This window comes from Spermophilus citellus (genome assembly GCF_964194105.1).
Source record: "Spermophilus citellus genome assembly, chromosome: 9".
Classification (NCBI taxonomy): domain Eukaryota; kingdom Metazoa; phylum Chordata; class Mammalia; order Rodentia; family Sciuridae; genus Spermophilus; species Spermophilus citellus.
The window spans coordinates 132,174,709-132,197,749 of NC_138191.1; the positions used below are offsets into that span (position 1 = coordinate 132,174,709).

Consider the following 23,041-nt stretch of genomic DNA (forward strand, 5'->3'; position numbering starts at 1 on the left):
GCTTTCCATGAGGGACCTAAGCAATCCAAGCCTGTCCCAGCTGGGGCTCCTAGGCTAGGAAGTGCACTTCTCAGCTCCCGCCAGACCTTCCCAGGATATAGGAGTGGGCCACAGGAATTGGAGGAGGAGGAGTGTGGTGCTGGGATGGAGACTGTAGGAGGGGCTGCGAGGAACTCTGTGGAACAGCAATAGGAAATGGCCAGAGGCCCAGTGAGGCTGGAAAGAAGGGCCAGGAAGACCCTCACAGGGCAGGTGACTGAGAAAAAAACAGAGGCTTTTTTTTTTTGGTGGGGGTGGGGGTGGGGGGGCGGTGGTCCTGAGTAGCTGGGAGCCAAGGAGAAGAGCTCTGCTGTCCTGAGAGCAGACACTGGAATTGGTGAGGATTATGGACTGGGCCTGGCAGAGGTGCTGCCAGGGGATAAGATGCTCAGGTGGGGACAGTGCCATCCAGGTGCTTACTGGGACAGCAGGGTAAAAGGTTGACACAGGCTAGAAGCTGGTTGTCAGCTGACTCCTCCCCAGGGACCTGTGGTGAGGTAGAGCCAGGCCACCAGCAGTACAGTGCTTCCCTTGCCACCTTCCCTCACCACCAGCCCCTCATCTGCCTGTGCTGGGGGTTCTGCATGACACAAGTCATACCACCCCTCAGGAGCTATTTAGGGCCAAACAAGCCTAGAAAATGCTTCCAGGAACCAGGTGCTAGGAAGAAGACTTGTATTTGAAGAGCCTTTCTTTCATCCATTTTGAACCACCTACTCCATGCCAGGCACTGTGCAGGCTCTGGGGATGGAGCGACTGGCTAGCCCAGCCCTTGAGCTCCCCGTCCAGAGGGGAGATGAGCAATGCTAGGCCACCTCAGGACAGCATGATGGATCTGTGATCACCTGGGGAGACTGACTTGGGGGTGCAGGGTCGTTCAGGGGTAGCTGTGCTTGGCATGTGGCCCCTCACCTCTGTGTCCCTCCATCCCTACAGCTGAAGGCACCCAGTGCACTGACCCACCTGCAGGCAAACCGGCCATGGCGGCCAAGCGCAAAGGCGGCCTCAAGCTCAACGCCATCTGTGCCAAGCTGAGTCGCCAAGTGGTGGTGGAGAAGGGAGCAGAGGCTGGCTCCCAGGCAGAGGAAAGCCCGCTGAGACCCCGGGACAAAGAGCGCAGTGGCCCTGAGTCTGGGGTGGCTCGGGCCCCACGCAGTGAAGAAGACAAGAGGCGGGCAGTGATTGAGAAGTGGGTCAATGGGGAGTACAGCGAGGAGCCGGCACCTGCACCCGTTCTGGGGCGGATCACCCGCGAGGGCCTGGAGCTGCCTCCTGAGGGTGTCTACATGGTCCAGCCCCAGGGCTGCAGCGATGAGGAAGACCACGCGGAAGAGCCCTCCAAGGATGGCAGTGTCCCAGAGAAGGACTCAGATGGGGCAGCCTCAAAGGACGACAGTAGCCCCGGCATCAAGCAGGCTTCAGGTGGGTGTCTGGCCTTTAAGAGGCAGGTGGAGGCTGGGAAAGGGTGCTACACTGTGGGGTGACCCAGGAGGGAAGGTCCACGTGTCCAGGTGCCCACCTGCCTCCTCTTCATTCCTGCCCCAAGCACCAGCATCATGTCCAGTGAGAACTCTGGGGGTGGGGGCAGAGTAAAGGGACTGAGAAGGCAGCTTTCCAGGAGTGTGAGGGGGCAGGGGGGACTGCCCAGCACACAGTGGGTCCTTAAAAAACAACCAGTGGAGGGACAGATGGACGGATGGCCAGACACACAGAGGAATGGACAGATGGTGGGTGGGTGGGAATCAATAGGAATGAGCCTTCTGGGGGACCAAGGTCCCTGACCACCAGTGTGGGGAGCAGTGGTTGTGGTGGGGCAGCAACATGAACCCCATGAGCTGCCAGCTGCAAGCACTCTCGCTCCGAGAGACTTCTCTGAGGATCCTAGAAAAGGCTTTGCCCCCTGCCTGTGCCCCAGCATTCTCCTTCCCTACGTCACTGCCCCTGGCCCTCCTAGGTGGGAACTCAGGCCCGTGAGGCTGGCCAGGCCCAGCCAGAAGATCCCCTTACACCCAGCCACCCCAACATGGTCCTCTCACTGACCTCTTCCCATGAGATGGCCAAGGCCTGGCTTCTCTAGTGTTTACGTGTCCTTGGGACTTAGAGCAGTCTCCAGCTCTTTCTGCTCAGGAGAGGACCAGCGTGGGGTTTACGGCAGGAGAGGGGCCCCCGCTAGAACTAGGTCTGGCCTTTACTCTCGCCCCAGCCTCCTCCCAGGTTGGTGCCTGGAGCTGCACGCCTCCCCTGCCTGCCTCTCCCCTGTCCCTGTCCCCCCTGCGGCGAGGGGCGCATCTCCTCCCTATGCAGGGAGCCCTGCACAGCCACATAATTATGCATATAAGATATAAACAGAGCTGTTTAATTATCCTTCGCCACATCAGTGACAGAGTAATTAACAAACATTGCAAGATCAATGAGGAAGAGTGTGACCTTCAGTTTCCTCTGATAGGAAAGCCCTTGCCGTTGCCAGACACAAGGTGATTGTGCTAGGCCTGAGGAGAGAAAAGGGACAGCAGCCCTTGCTGCTGTCCCTCTGACACTCTCTACACTCAGCTCTGCCCACAGTGGAGGGGCTAGAGGAGGCCTCCCCTCCTGAGTCCTCCCTTCCTGGGGAGAAGAGCTGGAAAGGCGGGAGGCAGGGATCGAACTGCCCTGTGCCTCGTGGCCTGAGCTCTGCTTCCCTCAGCGCCAGGTGGCTAGGGAGCCAGTGGAGCCCCAGCTACCTTCTGTGGCCTTGGCTCCCCAGGCCAACTTCTCTGGGCCTGGGGGTCAGGAATGCAGGGCTCTGGAACTGCCTCTAGGACCCTGCCTGGCCCCCTCCCTGCTCCAAGTTGCCTGCCCTTCAGAGCCTTCGGTTTCCCTGCCATATATAGTGAGGGTTCAGCTGCCTCCAGCTATTTTTAGCCCCTTTCCCTGGTCCCTGAGCCACTGTATCCAGCAGCCAGAGCCCACTCCTCCCAGGCCAGGCCCCCAACCTCTGTGGCTGGTGTTCCAGACTGTGGCTGACCCACCTGCCCTGCCAGGGGAACAGCTGTCTGAGGGTTCCTTGAGTCACTCTGCCCAGCCTGGGTGCCAGGGAGCTGCCTGTGACCCTCCCCTCCTTAGCTAGTGGGCTCCCAGTCCTCCCCAGAAGCTGAGAACCCCTCCTTCCTCATTCTGCTGGGTTTTCTCTCCTGCCAGGCCCTGCCCGCTCTGCTCCTTTGGACTCCCTCTGCCCCTTCCATTTGTGCTCAGAGCACCTCAGGCCTGGCAGGTTTGGGTGGGGTTGGGAGGAATCCCCGCTGGCATGCCTTCCTTAAGCTGTACTGTCAGGACCCACAGTCTGGGTCCTGCTACTCTGAGTGTGCCCAGGTGGGCAGGCTCAAGCTGAATAGAGAACACTGTGTCCCCTGGACTGTGTGTCTCACTTGTCAGTATGTGCCCAACCCTGATGGAGGGCGCAACCTGCCGTAAGTGGAAGAATGAGCACCCTCTCACACATTGGAGACCACCTGTCTGCCAGGCCGAAAGGCTGTGTGTAGAAGGCACATTAGAAGGGGCCACGTTGGCCTAAGACTTGTCCTGGGGAGCTGGCTGTATCTGCAGAGTTGGGAAAAGCAGCTACGAACGTGAGCTTGTGAGTCCATGTGTGAGCACATGTGTGAGTGTGGTGTGTGCATGTGTGTGAGCGTGCATGTGGTGTGAACATGGGGGAGGGGGAGTGTACATGTCACTGTGGGGAGGTCCCTCCAGGGTTCAGTGTGCCCTAGGTGCAGACAGTGGGGAGGATGGATGTGCCCAGCCCAGGCCTGCTGCCCTGGGCCTACAGTGCTGGCTGCTCCCACCTGCCCTGGTCCTTGCTCTCCCAGGTGACCCACCTTGGTGTGCTCCGTGTGGTAAATCTTGGCTGGAGGAGGGGCCCTACGTGAGTTTGTGTGGGCACGTTGGCACAGTCCCTGCCCTGCTCAGTTCTGTGGTTGGGGGGAGGCTGGGAAGCCAGGTCATGAGGCATCATGGGGCAAGGCCCTCATCAGCCAACGAGATCCATTTGTGGGGCTCAGGGCAGTTCACCATGCCAGGTTCACCCCAACCCCACCCAGAGCATCTCTCTCAGCTCCTGGGATCTCTCCTGACTGTCCAGTCACCACCCACATCCCTACCTGTCCCTGTGCCTGTAACTACTGCCCCCACCTCGGGAGGCAGGTTGGGATTTGGCCTTCCTTCCAGTAAGATGACTTCTCTTTCATATTAGGCCAAGGCGAGAGAGCGGAGACATTTATGAAACTTTGTTTAATGTACTGAAAAGCCATCGGCCAGAACATTTAGGAAATTGATTTTCCTGGCATTGATGAACTCGTTTTATTTTACCCCAGTATTAATTACTTTTTTTTAAAACAAATTAATTTAAGAGTCGTAAAACCTAACAAGTGGGCCGAATGTCCATAGATCATGTCCTGCTCTGCCCCCTCCCCACACAGGCCCCTCTCTGTGGTGGGGGCTCGCAGTGGGGGGCCTCTTGGCCCTTCCCCCCCTGATTCCTCCCAGAGGTGACCACCCCCTCCTCCTTGTAGGAGAGGCCTCCTCGCTAAGGGACTATGCGGCCTCCACCATGACCGAGTTCCTGGGCATGTTTGGCTATGATGACCAGAACACGAGGGATGAACTGGCCAGGAAGATTAGCTTCGAGAAGCTGCATGCGGGCTCCCCCCCTGAGGCGACCCCCTCTTCCATGTTACCCACCTCTGAGGAAAGCTTCAGCAAGCGGGCGCGCTTCTCCAAGTATGAGGAGTACATCCGCAAGCTCAAGGCCGGCGAGCAGCTCTCCTGGCCAGCCCATGGCACCAAGGCTGAGGAGCGGGCAGGCAAGGAGATGGTGGGCCCTCTGCCCGGCTTGCGGCTGCCCAGCAACACCACCCACCTGGAGACCAAGGCCACCATCTTGCCCCTGCCATCACACAGCAGTGTCCAGATGCAGAACCTGGTGGCCCGGGCCTCCAAGTATGACTTTTTCATTCAAAAACTGAAGACCAGTGAGAACCTGCGCCCTCAGAATGGGAGTGCCTACAAGAAGCCGTCCAAGTATGACCTGGAGAACGTCAAGTACCTGCACCTCTTCAAACCCGGGGAGGGCAGCCCCGACATGGGCGGGGCCATCGCCTTCAAGACAGGCAAGGTGGGGCGCCCCTCCAAGTATGACGTCCGGGGCATCCAGAAGCCAGGCCCCGCCAAGGTTCCGCCCACCCCCAGCCTGGCTCCTGCACCCCTCGCCAGTGTGCCCACTGCTCCCAGTGCCCCCGGGCCGGGGCCCGAGCCACCTGCCTCCCTGTCCTTCAATACTCCCGAGTACCTGAAGTCTGCCTTCTCCAAAACAGACTCCATCACCACGGGGACCGTCTCCACTGTCAAGTAAGGCACTCCCCATCCCACTGCACCCCAAGCCCTGAGGCAGGACACCCACTTGTACGCCCAGACCCGGGCTCAGTCGACTCTCATGCTCATGCTCACACACGCAGCGTGCTCACTCACTGCGTGCTCACTCCGGGGGCTCTTCCAGCTCGTGCACGGTTCCTGGCCCTGCACCTCCACCCCTTGCTGCAGAGCCTCACACGCTCACATAGCAGGCGCTGGTGTGCACTGCGTACCTGCTGACGTGAGTGCCATAACCCCTGGTTGCCACCACTGGCTTCCTTTGCCTGCTGCCACCAGAGCTGTGGTCGGCTGAGAAAGCCCCATCTGGGGGTGAGGCTGCTGGGGTTTCTGCAGTGGCCCTGGTGCCTGGGTTCAAAGCCTGGGTCTTGGAGGAGGCAGAAAGAAGAAGGCCTTTTCAGCCTTAATTCAGGGACAGGGCACTGGCCCTGCCAGTAATATGGTGGGGGCCTGAGGCAGAACAAGACCCATCCCAAAGCCCTTATTTGCACTCCACCCTGGTGGCTGTGAACCCAGGCAGATGCAGGCAGTGCCCCCTGACTTGAGGCTGATGTGCTGCCCTTCCTTCCCCTTTTCCTCCCTGGGATGCCTGATGCTTCTCAGCCCTCACCTTTTGATTCTCCCTCTGTGCCGGGGGGTCAGGCCCTGGCTCCAGGGACCTTCCACCCAGACAGACTCTAGGCCTAGCTGGGCCTGAGGTGCAGACCTCCAGCCCTGCCTGCCTGGGGTGGCCCAGCCCTCCTTAGTTGGGCTAATGGAACCTCTGCCAGGCTTCTGCCAAGGGACTTTCTTAGTCCTACCCATGTGCCTCGGAACTCTCAGCCAAGGCAAGAAAGGCGAGAGCCAGGGCAGGGAGCTCCCTACCAGCTCTTGGGCCTGCGGCTGATCGGCTGTGTCCCGTGTGTCTCACCAGGAACGGATTGCCCACAGATAAACCAGCTGTCACCGAAGATGTAAACATTTACCAGAAATATATTGCCAGGTAGGCCCCTGGGGAGGAGACTATGTGGAGAGAAGGTGGGGGGCCAGGAATGCCCAGGGACTGTGGGACCATCCCTGCGCTCTCTTACCACTAGGGCCAAGACTCCACCTGCTTCTTTCCCTAAACTCCCCATGGAAGCTGTCCCATGAGCCCAGCTCAGACCTGCCTCTTTGCTGTGGTCCAGGCCACATGATCCTTAAGCAGCTTCTACCTCCAGGGCCAGGGTGTGAGAAGGAGCCCACAGCAAGGCTCGGCCATAGATGAGTTCAGGGTCCCCCTCCACAGCTGGCCTCCGTCAGGCCTTCACTGTGGACCCCAGGTGGAATGCAGACCACCATAATTGTCAGTTTCGGGCAGGGGTGTGGCTCCCTGGGCTGCCCAGGTAAGGCCTCACACCGCCTGACTCCAGATCCATCCCCTCCATCCCAAAGGCAGCAGGATTGGCAGCAAATTCCCCTCCATCAGGCCCTCACAGCTGCTGCCTGGTGAGGTGGCACATGGTGGGGGCTGTGCCCTGGCGGCATCGTTCTGGGCTCTTCCAGGTCCCTCCCATCCTCTCTGCCTCTCCTGTCCCAGTGTCTTTCCCCCTTTGCTCTCTTTGGTCTTCTCTTTATTACTGTTGCTATCATTATTATTAGTGCCTCAGCAGATGGCCCTGTTGGCAACTTCAGCTTAAATATTTATTTGCAAGTGGTCCCCCCATACATGGCATGGGTTTCTCTCCCCTCCTGCAATCACGTCATCCACAGAGGGGCACAGGCAGGCCGAGGAAACATCTTCCCTGCCGCTGTCATGGTTTGCTCTCCCAGGGCTGGCCCTCACCAAGGCTGTAAGAGCCACACCCGGCAGTGTCAGGTCTGGAGAGCGATTGGGGTTTCCTGGAGGCAGGCAGCATGCAGGCAGCACGGGGCTCCTAGCTGTGCACTTGGCTGGAGAGCGAGCTCCCTGCCACAGGAAGCCAAACAGATGCTGTGCTTTAAAAATTCATAACTCTGGACTATTTCAAGTGTCAGGAAAAGCCCAGAACAGAGAGAGCCCTTTAACACCTCACAGCAACAGAGCCCCAGTTCACCAGCCAGGGCCTCCTCCCTGGACAGAGCTGGGCATAGTGTTGGTCAGGCAGCTAACTGTAGGAAAGGCAGTTGTGGGGACTTCAGGTCTCCTCCTCACCTCCCTGGTCTGTGTCTACTCTGGCTGTGGCTTGTGGCCTTCCCTAGCTTCTTCCTCCCCACCTGGGTGCCAGGCCTCTACCTCACCTGGCACTCACTACCTGGAAGATGCTGGCAAGCATGCAGCTTGAGGAATCTGGGATTCCTGACAGGCCTAGCCACTGGCCCTGGCATTCCCAAACCTCTTCCACTTCACCACTGTCCCCCATATCCCCAACCAGGCCCACAGAAACCCAGTAGCACATCTCTAGAACCTGGGCAGAGATGGCTGCTCAGGTTTTAGGCCCTGGAAGAGTCCTCATGGGGCCTGGTACCCAGAAAGGGGCCTGACCCGACCCCTCTTCTCTTCAGGTTTTCAGGCAGTCAGCACTGTGGCCACATCCACTGTGCCTACCAGTACCGAGAGCACTACCACTGCCTGGATCCTGAGTGCAACTACCAGGTACGAGATGCACCACTGCACAGCACAGCGGCTCTGGCTAGAAGTGAGGCAGCAGGTGCTTAGTACTCCATGGGTCACCTGAACTTAACTTGGGTGGGCAGAGAGTACGGACCCACTGCCAGCCTGTGCCACTAGTAGGTTCTGCAGCCATTGGCATCCTGGTGGTGATAATGCCCACGCAGCTTCGCTGGGAATCCAGTGTGGACCAAGGCCCATTCCAGGTGGCCTGTGTACCATAGCTAGCTAACACTTCACGGGGCCTTCTAAGGTCGGCATCACTGCCCCACTTCAAAATGGAAATTGAGGTTCAGATAGAATGCCATTATGTGAAGGCCACGACTTGCAAATGCAGAACTATCAAAGAGGTGGCATTGACAGTGTGCATAGGCTGCTCCTTCGGTCTCACCGGGTGTCTCACCTGGCTTTGCTCACAGGTGCATTGGGCAGAATGTACTGTCACCTGTCAGAGCCCTTGTCCTCAGGGATCACCCTGTTCATCCTCTGCTTGGGCTGTGGCTGTTGGGAGGCTGGGGAGAGGCCAGGGGAGGGTCTATGGTTTCTGGATTGTTGGAATCCCTGCTGCTGAGGGAATTGGCTGGGCAGTCTGTGCTGTCCTGACCACAAGTGGGGTTAGGTTTATGAGGTGACCTGAGGGCCCTGAGGCCGGCCCCCTGGCCCAGGCTGTCTTGGCACATGGGTGGGGATGAGGGCTCCTGCCAGCTTGGTACTCTTCCTGGCAGAGGTTCACGAGTAAGCAGGACGTGATCCGGCACTACAACATGCACAAGAAGCGGGACAACTCCCTGCAGCACGGCTTCATGCGCTTCAGCCCCCTGGACGACTGCAGCGTCTACTACCACGGCTGCCACCTCAACGGGAAGAGCACCCACTACCACTGCATGCAGGTGCCCGCCTCCCCGTCCTCACCCTGAAGCCCCCCACCACAGCAGCCATGGGCAGGGTCTCTGGGTGCAGGGTGGAGGTAGCTGGTGAGCCAAGAGTCACTGGGCATGCTGAGGGAGGCTCTGGGGGAGTGGGGAGCAGAGTCTGGTGGCCGAGGCGGGGCCTTCCCCGTGGCCATACTTGGTGTGGGGGAAATTCAGTGAGCTGTTTATACAGACCGACATTTTTCAGGCTTTAACACCAAGAGCGGCATTGCAAATGATTCCTGAGGAGGTTTTTGTTTAATTCTTTGTTTTAATGCCACACTGAGTCTGGGCTTTTTCAAGGTGTCAGGCCCAGGAGGAGCGACTTTGGGTTGCAAATAGCAGCCTCCTTGCCTCCCCCATATTTGTCAAGGGTTGTTATGGCCTCTGGGGAACAACCTGGGTGTGAGGAGGGGGGCCACCCTGGGCCTGAGACGGTGCAGGCACTGGCACAGCCCAGCCTTCGAGGGTGCTCAGAGGCCACTGGTTTTTACTCAATATGGCAACATTGTCTGCCTGGCCCAGTGCGGGGGGAGGGGCTGTGCCCAGAAATCATCCACTAAGCAAGTCCCTGAGCTAAGGTGACCTCCAGGACACAGCCCCCGTCAACTCTGGGGACTGTAGAGGTAGGGCCACAGATGGGGATATAAAACCCAGCGTCTGAAGAGCGTGGCTCCCTCACCTGGGCCGGAAGCCGCGTGGTCTGAAGACAGCCTGGCCCTCAGGCAGGTTCCGGTTGCTCCCTGGGGGGCAGGGGTGGTTGGAGGCTTTCTGCCTCGGCCCAGGCGCACCTGGGGAGTTTGAGGATAGAGGTGTCAGCTGTCCCGAGAGGAGACCTCGGCCCAGCTGTGCCAGGACTCAGATGGCTGCCCGCCATCCTGGCTGCAGGTGGGCTGCAACAAGGTGTACACGAGCACGTCTGACGTGATGACCCACGAGAACTTCCACAAGAAGAACACCCAGCTCATCAACGATGGCTTCCAGCGCTTCCGAGCCACCGAGGACTGCGGCACAGCGGACTGCCAGTTCTACGGACAGAAGACCACGCACTTCCACTGCAGGTGAGCCAGCCGTCCACTGGCGCCCCAGGCTGGAGGAGGGGCAGGGGATACCTTGCTTAAGGCCCTGGTTTGGTATCCAGCCTGAGTTTTCTGTCACGGGGACTGCCCTCTGAGTGCCCCATGACAGACCCCCAATGTCCCATCCAGGCGTCCTGGCTGCACGTTCACCTTCAAGAACAAGTGTGACATCGAGAAGCATAAGAGCTACCACATCAAGGACGACGCCTACGCCAAGGACGGGTTCAAGAAGTTCTACAAGTACGAGGAGTGCAGGTACGAGGGCTGCGTGTACAGCAAGGCCACCAACCACTTCCACTGCATCCGCGCCGGCTGCGGCTTCACCTTCACCTCCACCAGCCAGATGACCTCGCACAAGCGCAAGCACGAGCGCCGCCATGTCCGCTCCTCGGGCGTGCTGGGGCTGCCACCCTCGCTGCTGGGCGCCAAGGACACGGAGCCCGAGGAGTCCAGCAACGACGACCTGGTGGACTTCTCTGCCCTGAGCAGCAAGAACTCCAGCCTGAGCGCCTCCCCCACCAGCCAACAGTCCTCTGCGTCCCTGGCCACTGCCGCTGCCACCACCGAGGGCACGCCCAGTGCCACCAAGCCTCCTAGCAGCAAGATCCAGGGGCTGATGCCCCAGGGCCTGCCAGGCTCCATCCCCCTGGCACTGGCCCTCTCCAACTCGGGCCTGCCCACCACCGCACCCTACTTCCCCCTTCTTCCTGGCCGTGGGAGCACCTCCCTGCCTGTGGGTGCCCCTGGCCTCCTGGGTGCCATGTCATCTGGGGCAGCAGCCTCAGCAACCCCCGACACACCTACCTTGGTGGCTTCGGGAGCTGGAGATTCGGCCCTGGCGACTGCCACCTCTGTCCCAGTGCCCCCTGCCTCCATCATGGAGAGAATCTCTGCGAGCAAGGGCCTCATCTCACCCATGATGGCCAGATTGGCCGCAGCTGCCCTCAAGCCCTCTGCCACCTTTGACCCAGGTGAGCAGGCCAGGCCCTGCCCAGGAAGCAAGCACCTTCTGGGTCCCAGAGGCTCCGTCCCTGCACTCCTGTTGCAGAGCAGAGTAGGGTGGTGCGGGGGAGCCGTCTGTCTGATCTCCACCCTCCAGTCTTGCACCAAGCAGTGCCCCCTCTCTGCCTGGTCTCTGCCTCCCTCCTGTGTATTTCCCCCTCAGAGCCCCACCTGGGCCCCTGCCCAGGGAGTTCTCGCCTGTTTCTCCTGAGGTGGGAACGGTTTCTCCTGAGGTGGGAACCTCCCTCCTGGGCTCCTCTGCATTCTGTTGGCTCGCTGTGTTCTCACCTCCCACATCACAGATGAGTCCCTGAGGAGAGCTGTCCCTGGCCCCCTTCTCCTCTTGAGTCTCCTCCAGATGACCTGGAGGGGGACAGGTCCAACACAGTGGCAGGGTGACTGCACCTCATACCTGGACAGCCCTCCAGGCCGAGGGACACCTCTGCAGCTTTCCCCCAGCAGAACTTACATGGGGAAAACCCACCCTACGCTATTCAGCATGGCAGCCACTAGCCAGGTGGCTGTGGAGTGCCCAGCTGGTCAGAGTGAAGAGGCACTGGGTTACAGTGTGATTCATCTAAGCAGGCGCACTGGCCAGTGCTCCCTGATGGACAGTGTGGCCTGGAGCCAAGAGTGGCTTCTTCTGGTCTGGCACTGGCTTGCTTCAGGGTGGCCCCCTCCTTCCTCCTTTCCTTGCTTCCTTCTTTCTCCTGGTTTCCCTGGCTCCTCTCCCTTTGCTTCCCCGTCTGGGAATTTGTCTTAGTTGAGCCCTTGAGAAGTGTTCAGCTCTGTCCATGAGGTGGCTCATTCATTCACTCAACAACCCTTGGTGCTTGCTGGGTGCCTGCCTAGGGCTACCACTGAGTGGGTGCTGGGGACACACAGGCAGGAGGAAGTGGAAGCCAGCCCCATCCTGTGGTGCTGATGGAGCAGTGGGGTGGCCCGTCCCCATCACGCAGCTGAAAGTGACAAAGTTGAGACGGTCCTCAGCACCTTGGCTGCCAGGTCCGGATACTCTGCTCCCATTTGAGACCGTCTTGGAACCGGCCAGGACAGACAGAGGGTCCCTTCGTCCCAGCGTGGGGCTCTGCCCACACCTCCTTGAGAGTTCTAGCCCTGGAGGATAGGGAGCCAGGCCTGTTTTCCTGTGACTGGGGATAAATGACTTCAGGAGCTGCGGGGGTGTGGACTCCTGAAGGCTGAGAACCCTTTCAGGTCCCTGGTGGGGCACTCAGATCCCAGGGGGCAGTTTGGAGGCCCCACCTTCCACTCCCTGGCCACACCCCCAAACAAGAACTGAGCCCTCCAAGGCCACCCTGGGCTCAGTGGCCAAGCTGTCAAGGACTTTCTTTTTCCTACAAAAGTCTCCTTCCCCTCCCCCGCAAAAGAAAGGTCAGGCGCAGGGGAGGGAGCCATTTTCCTGTATTTTTAATAAAATGCCACTTGCAGTCTGAAGCAGTCCTGTCAGCTGTAGCGCCTTGGGGCAGATTAATATTTCAGTCACTTGGGGATTGTGGAGCTGGGCCCGGTGGACACCTTCCTGTCAGCTTCTTTTGCCCCTGATCTGCTCAGCTTCCTACGGCCTCTTCCAACCCAGCAACCCCTCAGACCCATCCTGGCCAGGCCTTGAGCCCCTGCCCTGGACAGCTTGACGGGCGAGGTCACGCAGTTTGCTGATTGTCCGTCAGCTCGGTAGCCCTGACACAGCAGATGCCCTCTCTGGGCATGCTCAGTGCAGGCAGGCTGTCTCCCCGGCAACAGCAGGCCAGGGACCAAGGAGGGGCTGCTCTGTCCAGATCTGCCACTTTCCCTCAGCATTAACAGAGTCTTTAATAAAAGCTTAAACGGCAGCCCCACAAATCGACTGTGACAGTTGGTGAGGAAAACGAAGGGCCCCTGCACCCGCCCCAGCCCCCTCCTCAGCCTCCCGCCCTTCTCCAGGAGGCCCTGAGCCAGGCCAACTTTGACATAATTTTGCAATAATTATCACTTGAAGAATTGCCACACAGGGGTAAGCGTCTCAAGCGATCACGTCAGCAGGGAGAACCGCTGACCAGCAGTGAGGCCTCCCCAGACCCCTGGCCTACCAGGCTACTGCCCTCCTTTTGTGGGGAATAGGGTTTGTGCCCATGTGAATCCTGGGCCCCTCTGACCCCATCTTCCCTCCCCTCTCCTGCAGGAAGCGGGCAGCAGGCCACCCCTGCCAGGTTCCCTCCAGCCCAGGTAAAGCTGGAGCCGGGTGAGAGCGCTGGCACCCCAGGCCCCCTTGAGGCCTCCCAAGACCGCAGTCTAGACCTGACTGTTAAGGAATCCAGGTGAGGTGCTGCTGGAGAGAGAAGCCCTTGACAAGCACCCTGGGCTGGACCCTGGGGTTCAGTTCGCCCTCCTGTCCAAGCCCACCTCCTGCCAGGCAGCCGCAGCAGGCAGGGCTGGGGGCGGGTAGGCTCTGGGTTGGTCCCACGGACGTTGGAGCTGAAAGCCCCTTGGTTTGTGTGTTCTAGTAATGAATCAAATGGCCACGCAGCCCCGGCAAATTCATCTCTTTTATCCTCGCTTATGAATAAGGTAAGAACCATCCATCACACGCCTCCTGCTCCCCCACCCCAAGAAATTAAAGCTGTGCTGGGGGGTGGGGGGGATGTGTTTGTTTTTTAATGTTTTCCCTCTAATAAGATGAGTTTGTACCATTTAAATTTTGAGGCCATTTTTCATCGAATATAATTTCAGAGCCACTGCTTACAAATTAATTTAATGAACTGGCTGAAGAAATATATTCCAGCCTCTGACACCTTTTTTTTTTCCTTCAGATGGAGGGCTCCAAAAGCTTTTCCGGAGCCCTCTAACTTCTCTCACCCTTAGTTATTAATGTTATTTATTTATTTTATATATTTTTTGTTTGTTTAAAAAGGGGTCAGGGAGGGGGGACTAAAGTGGGAGCAGAGCATCAATTTCCACTTTTCGGGTTGAGTAATGGTCTCGGACGCCTTCCGGAGAGGTCGCTCTGGAATATTTATTTTAAATAATGCAGGGTCTTTGTAAATTATACATCATCTCAAATATATTTTTCCCCTTCACATGATAAACTTGACTGCAGCAAGATTAATTTGGTTACTGTACACAGTGATGGGACTGAAGAGGGAGCTGGCCCAGGCTGGACGTTGTGGGGTGGGTCCCAGCTGGGCACTTGGCAGGCAGGAGCCTGCTACCTCCTCTCCTCTCCTGCTTGCTCTCTTGCTCTCACTCCTCTGGCCACTGCCCACTGCACGCCTTCTTCCTTCCTGGGGAGCCTGTGGGCTGACCCCCCTCCCCAGCAGCGAGCCTGTCTGCTCTCACCCCATGAGTCTCCCTCCCTCCCCACACCTCCTTTGTGCGCCTTCTCTGGTTCTCAAGGAATTCATAGGGGTTCCCCCATCCCTCCTCCTCCTGCACTTCCTTTGAAAAACCTTCTGGCAGGAAAATAACCAGGGAGCCACGAAGTCTGGGGAAGATGGGCCACAGTGCGCACCCTGAGTGGCAGCCTCAGCGAGAGCAGCGGCTCCAGCAGCACAGGATTGCTTGGAGAGGCCCTGCGCTTTCAGGCCAGGCCCCCAGCTGTCCAGGCAGGGCTTTTCTCTAGCTGGAGCCCAGGGGGGCCACAGAGTCCCTCCTCCCTGTCCGGAGTGCTCTGGTGGTCACAGAGCAGCATGTCTGTCCTGAGGCTCCCAGAGCCGAGCTTGGCCTCTGTCTTCACAGATGTCTCAGGGCAACCCCAGCCTCGGCAGCCTGCTAAGCATCAAGACAGAAGCAGAGGGGAGCCCCGCTGCGGAGTCCTCACCCTTCCTGGGCAAGGCTGCAAAGGCTGTCGTTCAGGAGAAGCTCTCAGAGCCCTGGAGAGTGTACCTACGCAGGTGAGGAGCTACCTGAGAGCAGGGAGTGAGGGAGGGCTGGCAGTGGCCCCAGCAGCCTGCCTGGTGGCCAGCAGCAGCCCACCTCTAACTGGAGCCTCCTCCCTGCTGGCTCATTTGGCTAGGTTTGGTACCAAGGACTTCTGCGACGCCCAGTGTGACTTCCTCCACAAGGCACACTTCCATTGCGTGGTGGAGGAGTGTGGTGCACTCTTCAGCACCCTGGACGGGGCCATCAAGCATGCAAAGTGAGTGGGGACCTGGGGGCCCTGTCATCTCTCGCTCAGGGCTCTGTGGGGCTGGATACCACACAGCCTGTTGCAATTCCCACCAGACCACAGAGCGGCTGGCTCCTCAGGAGGGAAGTGCCCAAAGGGAGGATGGGCTTCCGGTCTTCCTTCCACACACTCAGCCCCCAGCCAGCTGTGTCCAGAGAGCCCTGCCTGGGCCCCCCCAATACCCTAGCGCCAGCTGCTCCCAAGCCAGGACCCGTGGGGCTGGCAGCATGCCCTAGGTGCCCCTGCAGAGTGGCCAGAGACTCAGTGTGGACCCAGGGTAGAGACCCAGGGCAAAGGCCTTTCTCATTCCACTGTGACATCTTGAGTCCCTTTGACCCAGAACAGCAAAATGAATCTGTGAATGCCATGGAGTTTAAAAGCAGCGAGCCCGGCCACTACTTGTAACTGGCTCAAAACCTGTAAGCCTTCCAGACAGATCTCTGTGCCCTGAGCCCCACACCAGGCCTTTCTCACCACGTGGGCATCTTGTCCCAGCCGCTGGCCTGCACAGGAGCCTACTGAATAGTCAGAGCAGGTTTCGTGAGGCAGGCCTACTCTCACACATATACCCAGGGAGGGGACCGCCTGGACAGAGGCAGGGCACAGGTAGGAAGACAAGAGTTAGGGCCAAGCCCAGAGCTAGGGCGCAGCCGTTGTCCTGAGGCTTCCTGTCTTGGCGGGATCACGGAGAGCTTGCTGAGCATGAGGTCCCTGTGCTGGGCCCTGGTCTTGCGATGGGGTCACACCACGCCTGCAGCTCCTGTGCACAGGCAGCCAGGGAGGGGCTGGGCTGCATCGGCCTCTTAGCTCCCCACCTGACGTGACCTCTCCTGCCCCTTCCAGCTTCCACTTCCGGACAGAGGGCGGAACAGTGAAAGGAAGCTCAGAGGCTTCCTTCCCGGCCTCTGTTGCTGAGACCAAACCTTCCTTGGCACCCTCACCCCCTCCGGCACCTCCTGGCACCACAGTCCCGGGGACCTGTCTGGAGGGACCTGCTCCCAGCCCGGCCTCAGTGCCCTCCACCCCCACCCTGCTCGCCTGGAAGCAGCTGGCTTCCACCATACCCCAGATGCCTCAGATTCCCGCATCAGTGCCTCACCTGCCCGCCTCACCCTTGGCGACGACTTCTCTAGAGAATGCCAAGCCCCAGGTCAAACCCGGATTCCTCCAGTTCCAGGAGAAGTGAGTCCCTCGATGAGCCGGGCACCCTGTCCCCGAGCGTCTTGGGAGTGGGTGTGGCAAGGGCAGGAGGAGGCCCTGTTCCTCACCGTGCAGAGTTAACACTGGATGTCCCCACCCTCTGGGAAACGGCCTCTGGGCCATATCCTTCTAGCCAAAGATGCTGTGCTTGCGTCGCCTCTCTGCTCATCCCAAGCAGCCAGCAGGTGGCGGGTAGCAGCAGTGGTCCCCAGGACCAGTTGGGATGGGCTGAGAGTGGATTCTCAGGTCTCCTGGCCCAATAGGGAGGGTCTCCCTCGCTGGCCTCTTCAGTGGCTCGAACCTGCTGAGATTGCAGGGCCGGGGAAGTCACAGGTGGGTGTGATGGGCTAGGCCCCTCCCAGGCCTGCACCCCTGCATAGTGGCCTGAGTCTCGGGTGGAAGGGACCTTTCTCACTGAATGGTGGTGGCTCCTTGCGGCGAGAACGGTGACTTTGTATCGTAATGTGTGCGGCTTCCTGTTCTCAATAAAAGTAATAAATTGGATTATTTATACCGCCTGAGTGGCAACTGTCCTCCCTCTCTGAGCACCTGGGGCTGGGCCCGTGATTTGGAAAGGGACAGACTCCTCTCCGTCCCTCCCCTTTGCCCCCCCAGAAGTGGTGCCCTCCTAGTTTCCTGGTTGCTGTCAGAGCCCCCACCAGGGCTGCGCTCCTTGGCCAGTGCAGTGTTGCCTGCCAGTCAAAAGCTAGAGCCCCTCGTCCTCCCATAGCCCCCTGCAGCATGGGAAGCAGGGCTCCCAGGTAGGGGCCCACTCCACTCCTCTGCCCTCCCAAGCAGGCCAGCCATAGGGGATGGCCCAGTACTCCCCGCCCATGCCCACCTACCATCCCTTACCACTCCCCTGGCTCCTAGGTCTCTGAGCAGGTGGGTATCATAGGCCTCAGCTGACCCTAGGGAGTGCCATCAGCTGTGAGCCTCAGCAGGCCCTGACACACGTTTCCACTTACTGAGGTCCTTGGTAGCAGCACTCCTGGTAGGGCCACCCACCCATCTGCAGCCTGTCAGTCAACCACATCCAAATCAGTGCCATGCCATGCCAGCCAGGCCCTTGATGGCATCCTGCCAGGGCTGGCAGCACCATCCCTTATTTTCATTTCCAAGAAGTTATTGCAGCCATCCTTATCTATAATCCCGAGGTGTGGCCGTGGAAACTACATGTCCCAGCATGCAACGCTCTGGGCACCTTGCATATTGCAATCCCTGTGCACCAGGCAGAACTCCTAAAAGGAGGCTGGGATGCATGCTGGGATCTGTAGTCTCTGGTTGAATCGTCCTGCTAAGCAGGAGGGCAATCTGGGGACATTTCTCTTGATTGTACCACTGGTGACAGAGGAGTGAACCCCAACACAGCACAGTCAGGACACCAGCAGGGAGGGCTTGGGAACACCAATGACCTTCTGGGCTGTGGTTTCCTTGCAGCGACCCTTGCCTCACGACAGACTGCAAGTACGCCAACAAGTTCCACTTCCACTGCCTCTTTGGGAACTGCAAGTATGTCTGCAAGACCTCCGGCAAGGCTGAGTCTCACTGCCTGGACCACATCAACCCCAACAACAGCCTGGTGAATGTGCGAGACCAGTTTGCTTACTACTCCCTGCAGTGTCTCTGTCCCAACCAGGTCAGCACAGCGGGTGGCCCAGCTGTGGGGGCAGGGGAGCCACAGGGCCTGGGACCAGTTCCTCCTGGCAGAGACTCTGCTTTTTGCACCCTTTTTAAGTTGGCTTCCACCAGACCCTGGAAAGGACACTGTCTTCCCCTAGGCCCCTGGAGGCCCCTGGGCTGGGGTCCAGATTGGTACTAAGTTGGTAAGGTCTATTATTTTAGTCCTAACCCCCAGTGGCAACTAAACACTATGCTGCTGCTGTGTACTTAAGATCATTCTTACCCATCTTGAAATTGGCTATTTCCCTTTTCTCCAGATGCATAAAATTTCTAAATTGGCCCATTGGATAGATAAAGAGAACTGTCCCTGCCCAGACAGGAAGAGCAGATAAAATTCACTTTAAAGGCCTATCCCTAAGATAGGGGCTACCTGAGGACTCAGAGCAGAGGTCTGGGTGTGTAGAAAAGACTGGCTGGATAGATTAATGGTGCCTACCTAGGTAGGTCCAGCTATGAAGGGAAGATGACTGGGATAGATTAGTGATGTCTGCTCTGGGTGGCATTGAAGGATGGCAAAATAACTAAATAGGATGTTTAGTGAAATGACAGAGGGACATGCTGCTTTTTGGCATGTGAAAGTTCTTTACAAGATTGCATTTTCTGATTCTGGGTGTGGAAGAACACATGTGCCAAGGGCCTGCCACAGCCCAGAGTCCCAGTTCAGGCAGCAGCCCACACAAGTCCCCACCTGTCCTGATCTTCCTGTGCTTCCCTGCAGCACTGTGAGTTCCGGATGCGTGGACACTACCACTGCCTCCGGACTGGCTGCTACTTCGTCACCAACATCACCACCAAGCTGCCCTGGCACATAAAGAAGCATGAGAAAGCTGAGCGGCGGGCAGCCAATGGATTCAAATACTTCACCAAGCGCGAGGAGTGCGGCAGGCTAGGTACTAAGCCAGGGTGGGTAGGGACTTCTAGCAGGTACAGGCCAGTTGTCAAATTCACAAGGTGTCAAACCTAAAACATCCCAGGGAAGAGGACAAGAGTCACTCTGGCCTCCTCCATGCAAGCAGGATGCCTGGAGCCTCACTGAGCCTCAGGGCTCAGCTTGATTCTTTTCCCCTTTCCAGAGGGCAGGCAGGTGAGCTTCTCAGGGGTTTGGAAATCACTCGCCCTGGGTTGCTTTCCATAGCTTCAACTGTAGGGTTTTGTTTAAAATGTGCCATTGTTTGTTCGTTCATTCAGCAGTAATTTACTGAAAAACAGCTGTGTGCCAGAGCTATTGCAGGGACACGGGAGTGGTGACAGTGGCAGCAGCTAAGAGTTTTTGAGTGTCTGGTATGTGCTGGCATTGGACTTGGTGCTGGAAACCTGGCGAAGAGGTGTGGGCTCAGCTGGAGAATCTGATTGGCAGGATACTCAGGAAGGAGGTAGCCATGGGTCTGGGAAGAAGAGGTCACCCGCAGCCCTGAGCTTGGTGATAGATGCTGAGATCTGAGCCCCACAGGGAACAGGGCCTCCTTCTGGGGATGCCCAATGGGATTGGGGCTCTAGGGTCATGAGGCAGAGAGCAAAGCCCACCCTCCTGCCTCAGGATGGAGCCCCGTGTTCATAGGCCTGTCGATGATGGGAATCATCGGGAATAGACTGGGATGGGAATCTCCCTGGGAATAGACTGGAAGCTGAAGGAAAGGCAGGAGAAGGTGTCAGCATGGACACCTGGGCTGCAGGCTGCAGGCCAGGCCGGCTGTAGCCTGTGGTCATGGTTTCAGGGGCTGGTGGCAGAGGGAGGCTGCAGGCAGGCCCTTCCACAGAGGAAGGGCAAGATACTCATCAACTGCCAGAAAAGAAAGAAAACAAATCTTTCCTTCAAGTATTAATTCAAAAAGGATTCATGGCCAGGAGAGGGCTGGTAACCATGGTGACAGGTGTCAACACTCAGAAGTCCATGCTGTTATGGGGCTCAGTTTACAGATGTCAGGGTATTCTGAAGTTGCCGTTATTTACTCAACTTTTGGTGTTTTTGGTGGTAGCTGGGGCCAAACAAAGCCGGGGGATGATATAAGACACCTGGCCAGCTCGGTGCCATGGTGACGGGCAGGCCTTCACCTGCCCTCAGCTGATGCTGTTTTGGCCCCACCTGTTCTGTTTGTTCTCAGCCTGGAGCAAAGGAGAGACATGGGGGCAGGGTGGAGGCTGGCTGCCACACCTACCAGCCCAGGTCCCCAGAGAAGGTGTTGGGGACAGGTGGCATGCTGTGGACAGGGCCCACTAGGTTTCCTTCCTTCAGTATGTGGGCAGGGAGTGGGTCTGGACAGCCTTCGTAGCCTTGGACTTCCTGCAGGTGGCCGATTGTAAGCTTTCCTCGGAGAAATGCAGTTCAGGATGCACATGCCACTGGCCTTGTCGATCACTCCCTGTGCCCAGAACAGTGCCCAACACACACTGGCTGTGAGCACTGGCTGGCTGGGGAGGCTTATGCAGGTGGGGCCGTGTCCACAGGCTGCAAGTACAACCAGGTGAACAGCCACTTCCACTGCATCCGGGAGGGCTGCCAGTTCTCCTTCCTCCTGAAGCACCAGATGACCTCCCACGCCCGGAAGCACATGCGCAGGATGCTCGGGAAGAACTTTGATCGAGTTCCCACCTCCCAGGTGAGTGCCTCAAGCAGGCCTGTGGGTGGCTCCACCAACCCCCCGGGAGGCCCTGCTGCCCCAGCGAAGGCGGCAAACAGCTCCTCAGGCACCCTGCTTCCTCCCAGGGCCCCCCAAGCCTGATGGATGCTGAGACAGATGAGGGCATGGACTACACGGGCTGCAGCCCGGGTGCCGCCTCTTCCGAGTCCTCTACCATGGATCGCAGCTGCTCCAGCACCCCCGTGGGCAACGAGAGCACAGCGGCAGGTGAGCGCAGGACCCCTGCCTCCAGCCCCGCTTTGCCGCGTCCATCCTGGACACAAGGTTCACAGTGAGGTGGCCCTGAGGAGGACAGGCTGGTGTGCAGTGGACCAGCTGGTGTGTGGGATGTGGGACACTGAGGCCACCTCCTACCATCCTGCCACCTCCCCAGCACTCTGCCTTGTGCTTCAGTTTCCAGGAGAGGAGCCTGGGCCTGTCCTCCAGAGTTCCAGGAAGGCAGTACAGCCCAGCCCTCCCACCTGCCCTGGCCCCCCTCAGGCCCTGGCCCCGCTCAGGCCCTGGCCCACTGCAGCCTGGGCCTGGGGTCCAAGAGAGGCGCCCGCCCGCCAGGCCGCCCTGACCGCTCACAGCCGCCTTGCGGCCTCCCTCCTCTCGCTCCTCTCTGCTCCTCTGTCCAGTGTCTACACCTGCTCCACCATTGGTTTCTCATTTTGGTTCTTTTTGTTTGTTTGTTCTTTGTTTTGGTTGTTTTTTTTTTTTTTTCTGCTTTTCTCCACCCTCTCCAGGCGGCCCGGCTCCTCCTCCTCCTCCTCTTCCTCCTCCTGCTGCCACTGGTGACGAGGCCGCCCGTGGGGCCCCACGGCCCCCCGTGACTCCACCCTTCCCGCCGGCTGCGCTCCGGCCGCCCCTCCCCCCCCTCCCATGCCTCTTCTCTCCGTCCTGTCTCTCATACTCTCTGCTCAGTGCCACTCTGGGAGCCAGTCGCGGCCTGGCCCACCCCATCAGCAGCCCGCCCAGCTTCCCGCCTGTCACTGCCACTCCAACTCCAGTAAAAAGTGACGTCCCCCTAGTTCAGGACGCCGCAGGTAACTCGCACACACATTCTCAGCAGTATCTGTCACCCCACCCGATCCTTGAGACTGTGGTCCAGGACCTGACCCTTTTCTGTGGCCAGCTCAGTCAAGGACAGGGCCACCCTGCATCCTGATGGCCAAGCACTCCTGAGACCAGAAAGCCTGGCTCCTATCCCAAAGACAGCTCCTTGTGACTCCTGCTCAGACCAGAGCATTCCTGCCAGCCATTTGCCCCTGCTCAGCAACTGGTCAGCCCAGAGTAAGCATGCCAGATTCCAGCTGGCTGCTCAGGGTGGCCTCACCTTGGGCCTGGGCAGAACAGAGCCTGTCCCTGTGGCTCTCAGGTGTTCAGCTTCCCACCCAGATTCGAGGGTCTTGATCTGGCCCCACCCCTCCCTTAAAGCTAGGCCAGGGGAAGAAACCTTGGGAGCCTCAGGACTTGGGCTGTGCTCTGTGACAGAAGCTCTTCCTGCCCCAACTCCATATCTGGGGTCCCACAGGGAGGGTCTGCTGGCCCCTCACCTTGCAGACGGCACACCACCTTCCATGCATTGTCACCTCATATTGTGCCTGAGCATGGCTTTGTGCCAGGCCCCGGTGGCTGTGGCAGTAAGTACATGGGTTCTGCCCATTGAGAACTGTCACCCTGAGACTTCAGACCCAAGAACACATCATCCCTGGTGGATTTCCAGGCCTGAGGCTCTCCCGTGGCCCCTGCCTAGTGCCCCCACCCCATTCCAGCCCTCAGTTTCTCTTCATCTGCTAAGGGTGGGTGACTGGGCCTGTTCTCCAAATCAGCAAGGCAGTAATTTGGTGGACAGAGCGGTGGCCAGGCATTCTGGCAGACTCAGAAGGGCCATGGCCCTCGGCCAGCACAGGGAGCAGCCTGGAGGATGCCCCCCTCTGGTGGGTCTGGGCCTTGGGTCCCTGATTTCTGGGGAGTGCTGACTCCCCCCTGTGTAGCCAGTGGGTGCCTTCTGAAAAGGGTGAGGAAGCAAGCCCTTGGCAGTGGGCTCCTAAGTCCTGGGAAGCATTCTGGGCCAGCCTTAAGTCCTGGGAAGCATTCTGGGCCAGCCTGGGCGCTGATTGGGTGCCTGTCCTCTAGCTAAGCCCTTGTCTAGGTCTGGCCCACCGAGGAGACTCTGAGCAGGGGGTTGGTATCTTTTTGGTATTTAGTTCCTGAGGCCTGGCCTAGGAGGCCCACTAGGGGCAGAAACCTTAAGACCTTAAAGAGCCTTCTGGTACCAAGGAGAAGGTGCTCCTCAGGGCAGTTACAGCCCCAGATGGCCTAGGGCACTT

At 58.6% G+C, this 23,041-nt stretch overlaps 1 protein-coding gene across 13 annotated transcripts in view; it reads left to right on the top strand.

The window, feature by feature from the left end:
* Positions 1-23,041, top strand: part of CASZ1 (castor zinc finger 1) — a 141,631-nt gene that overhangs the window by 116,507 nt on the left and 2,083 nt on the right. For 9 of the 13 annotated variants that reach the window (XM_081307764.1, XM_081307759.1, XM_081307753.1 and 6 more), the window contains 17 exons: positions 976-1,461; positions 4,587-5,421; positions 6,356-6,424; positions 7,945-8,035; positions 8,776-8,940; positions 9,850-10,022; positions 10,170-11,011; positions 13,222-13,357; positions 13,544-13,607; positions 14,775-14,929; positions 15,052-15,174; positions 16,048-16,386; positions 17,845-18,043; positions 18,806-18,977; positions 20,533-20,684; positions 20,792-20,933; positions 21,455-21,754. In XM_081307764.1, coding sequence (XP_081163890.1) covers positions 1,020-1,461; positions 4,587-5,421; positions 6,356-6,424; positions 7,945-8,035; positions 8,776-8,940; positions 9,850-10,022; positions 10,170-11,011; positions 13,222-13,357; positions 13,544-13,607; positions 14,775-14,929; positions 15,052-15,174; positions 16,048-16,386; positions 17,845-18,043; positions 18,806-18,977; positions 20,533-20,684; positions 20,792-20,933; positions 21,455-21,754 — 4,399 coding nt within the window. In that variant the 5' untranslated portion in view covers positions 976-1,019. The remainder of the gene's footprint in view (positions 1-975; positions 1,462-4,586; positions 5,422-6,355; positions 6,425-7,944; positions 8,036-8,775; positions 8,941-9,849; positions 10,023-10,169; positions 11,012-13,221; positions 13,358-13,543; positions 13,608-14,774; positions 14,930-15,051; positions 15,175-16,047; positions 16,387-17,844; positions 18,044-18,805; positions 18,978-20,532; positions 20,685-20,791; positions 20,934-21,454; positions 21,755-23,041) is intronic. The other 4 variants (XM_081307756.1, XM_081307755.1, XM_081307754.1 and 1 more) reach the window with 3 other exon arrangements.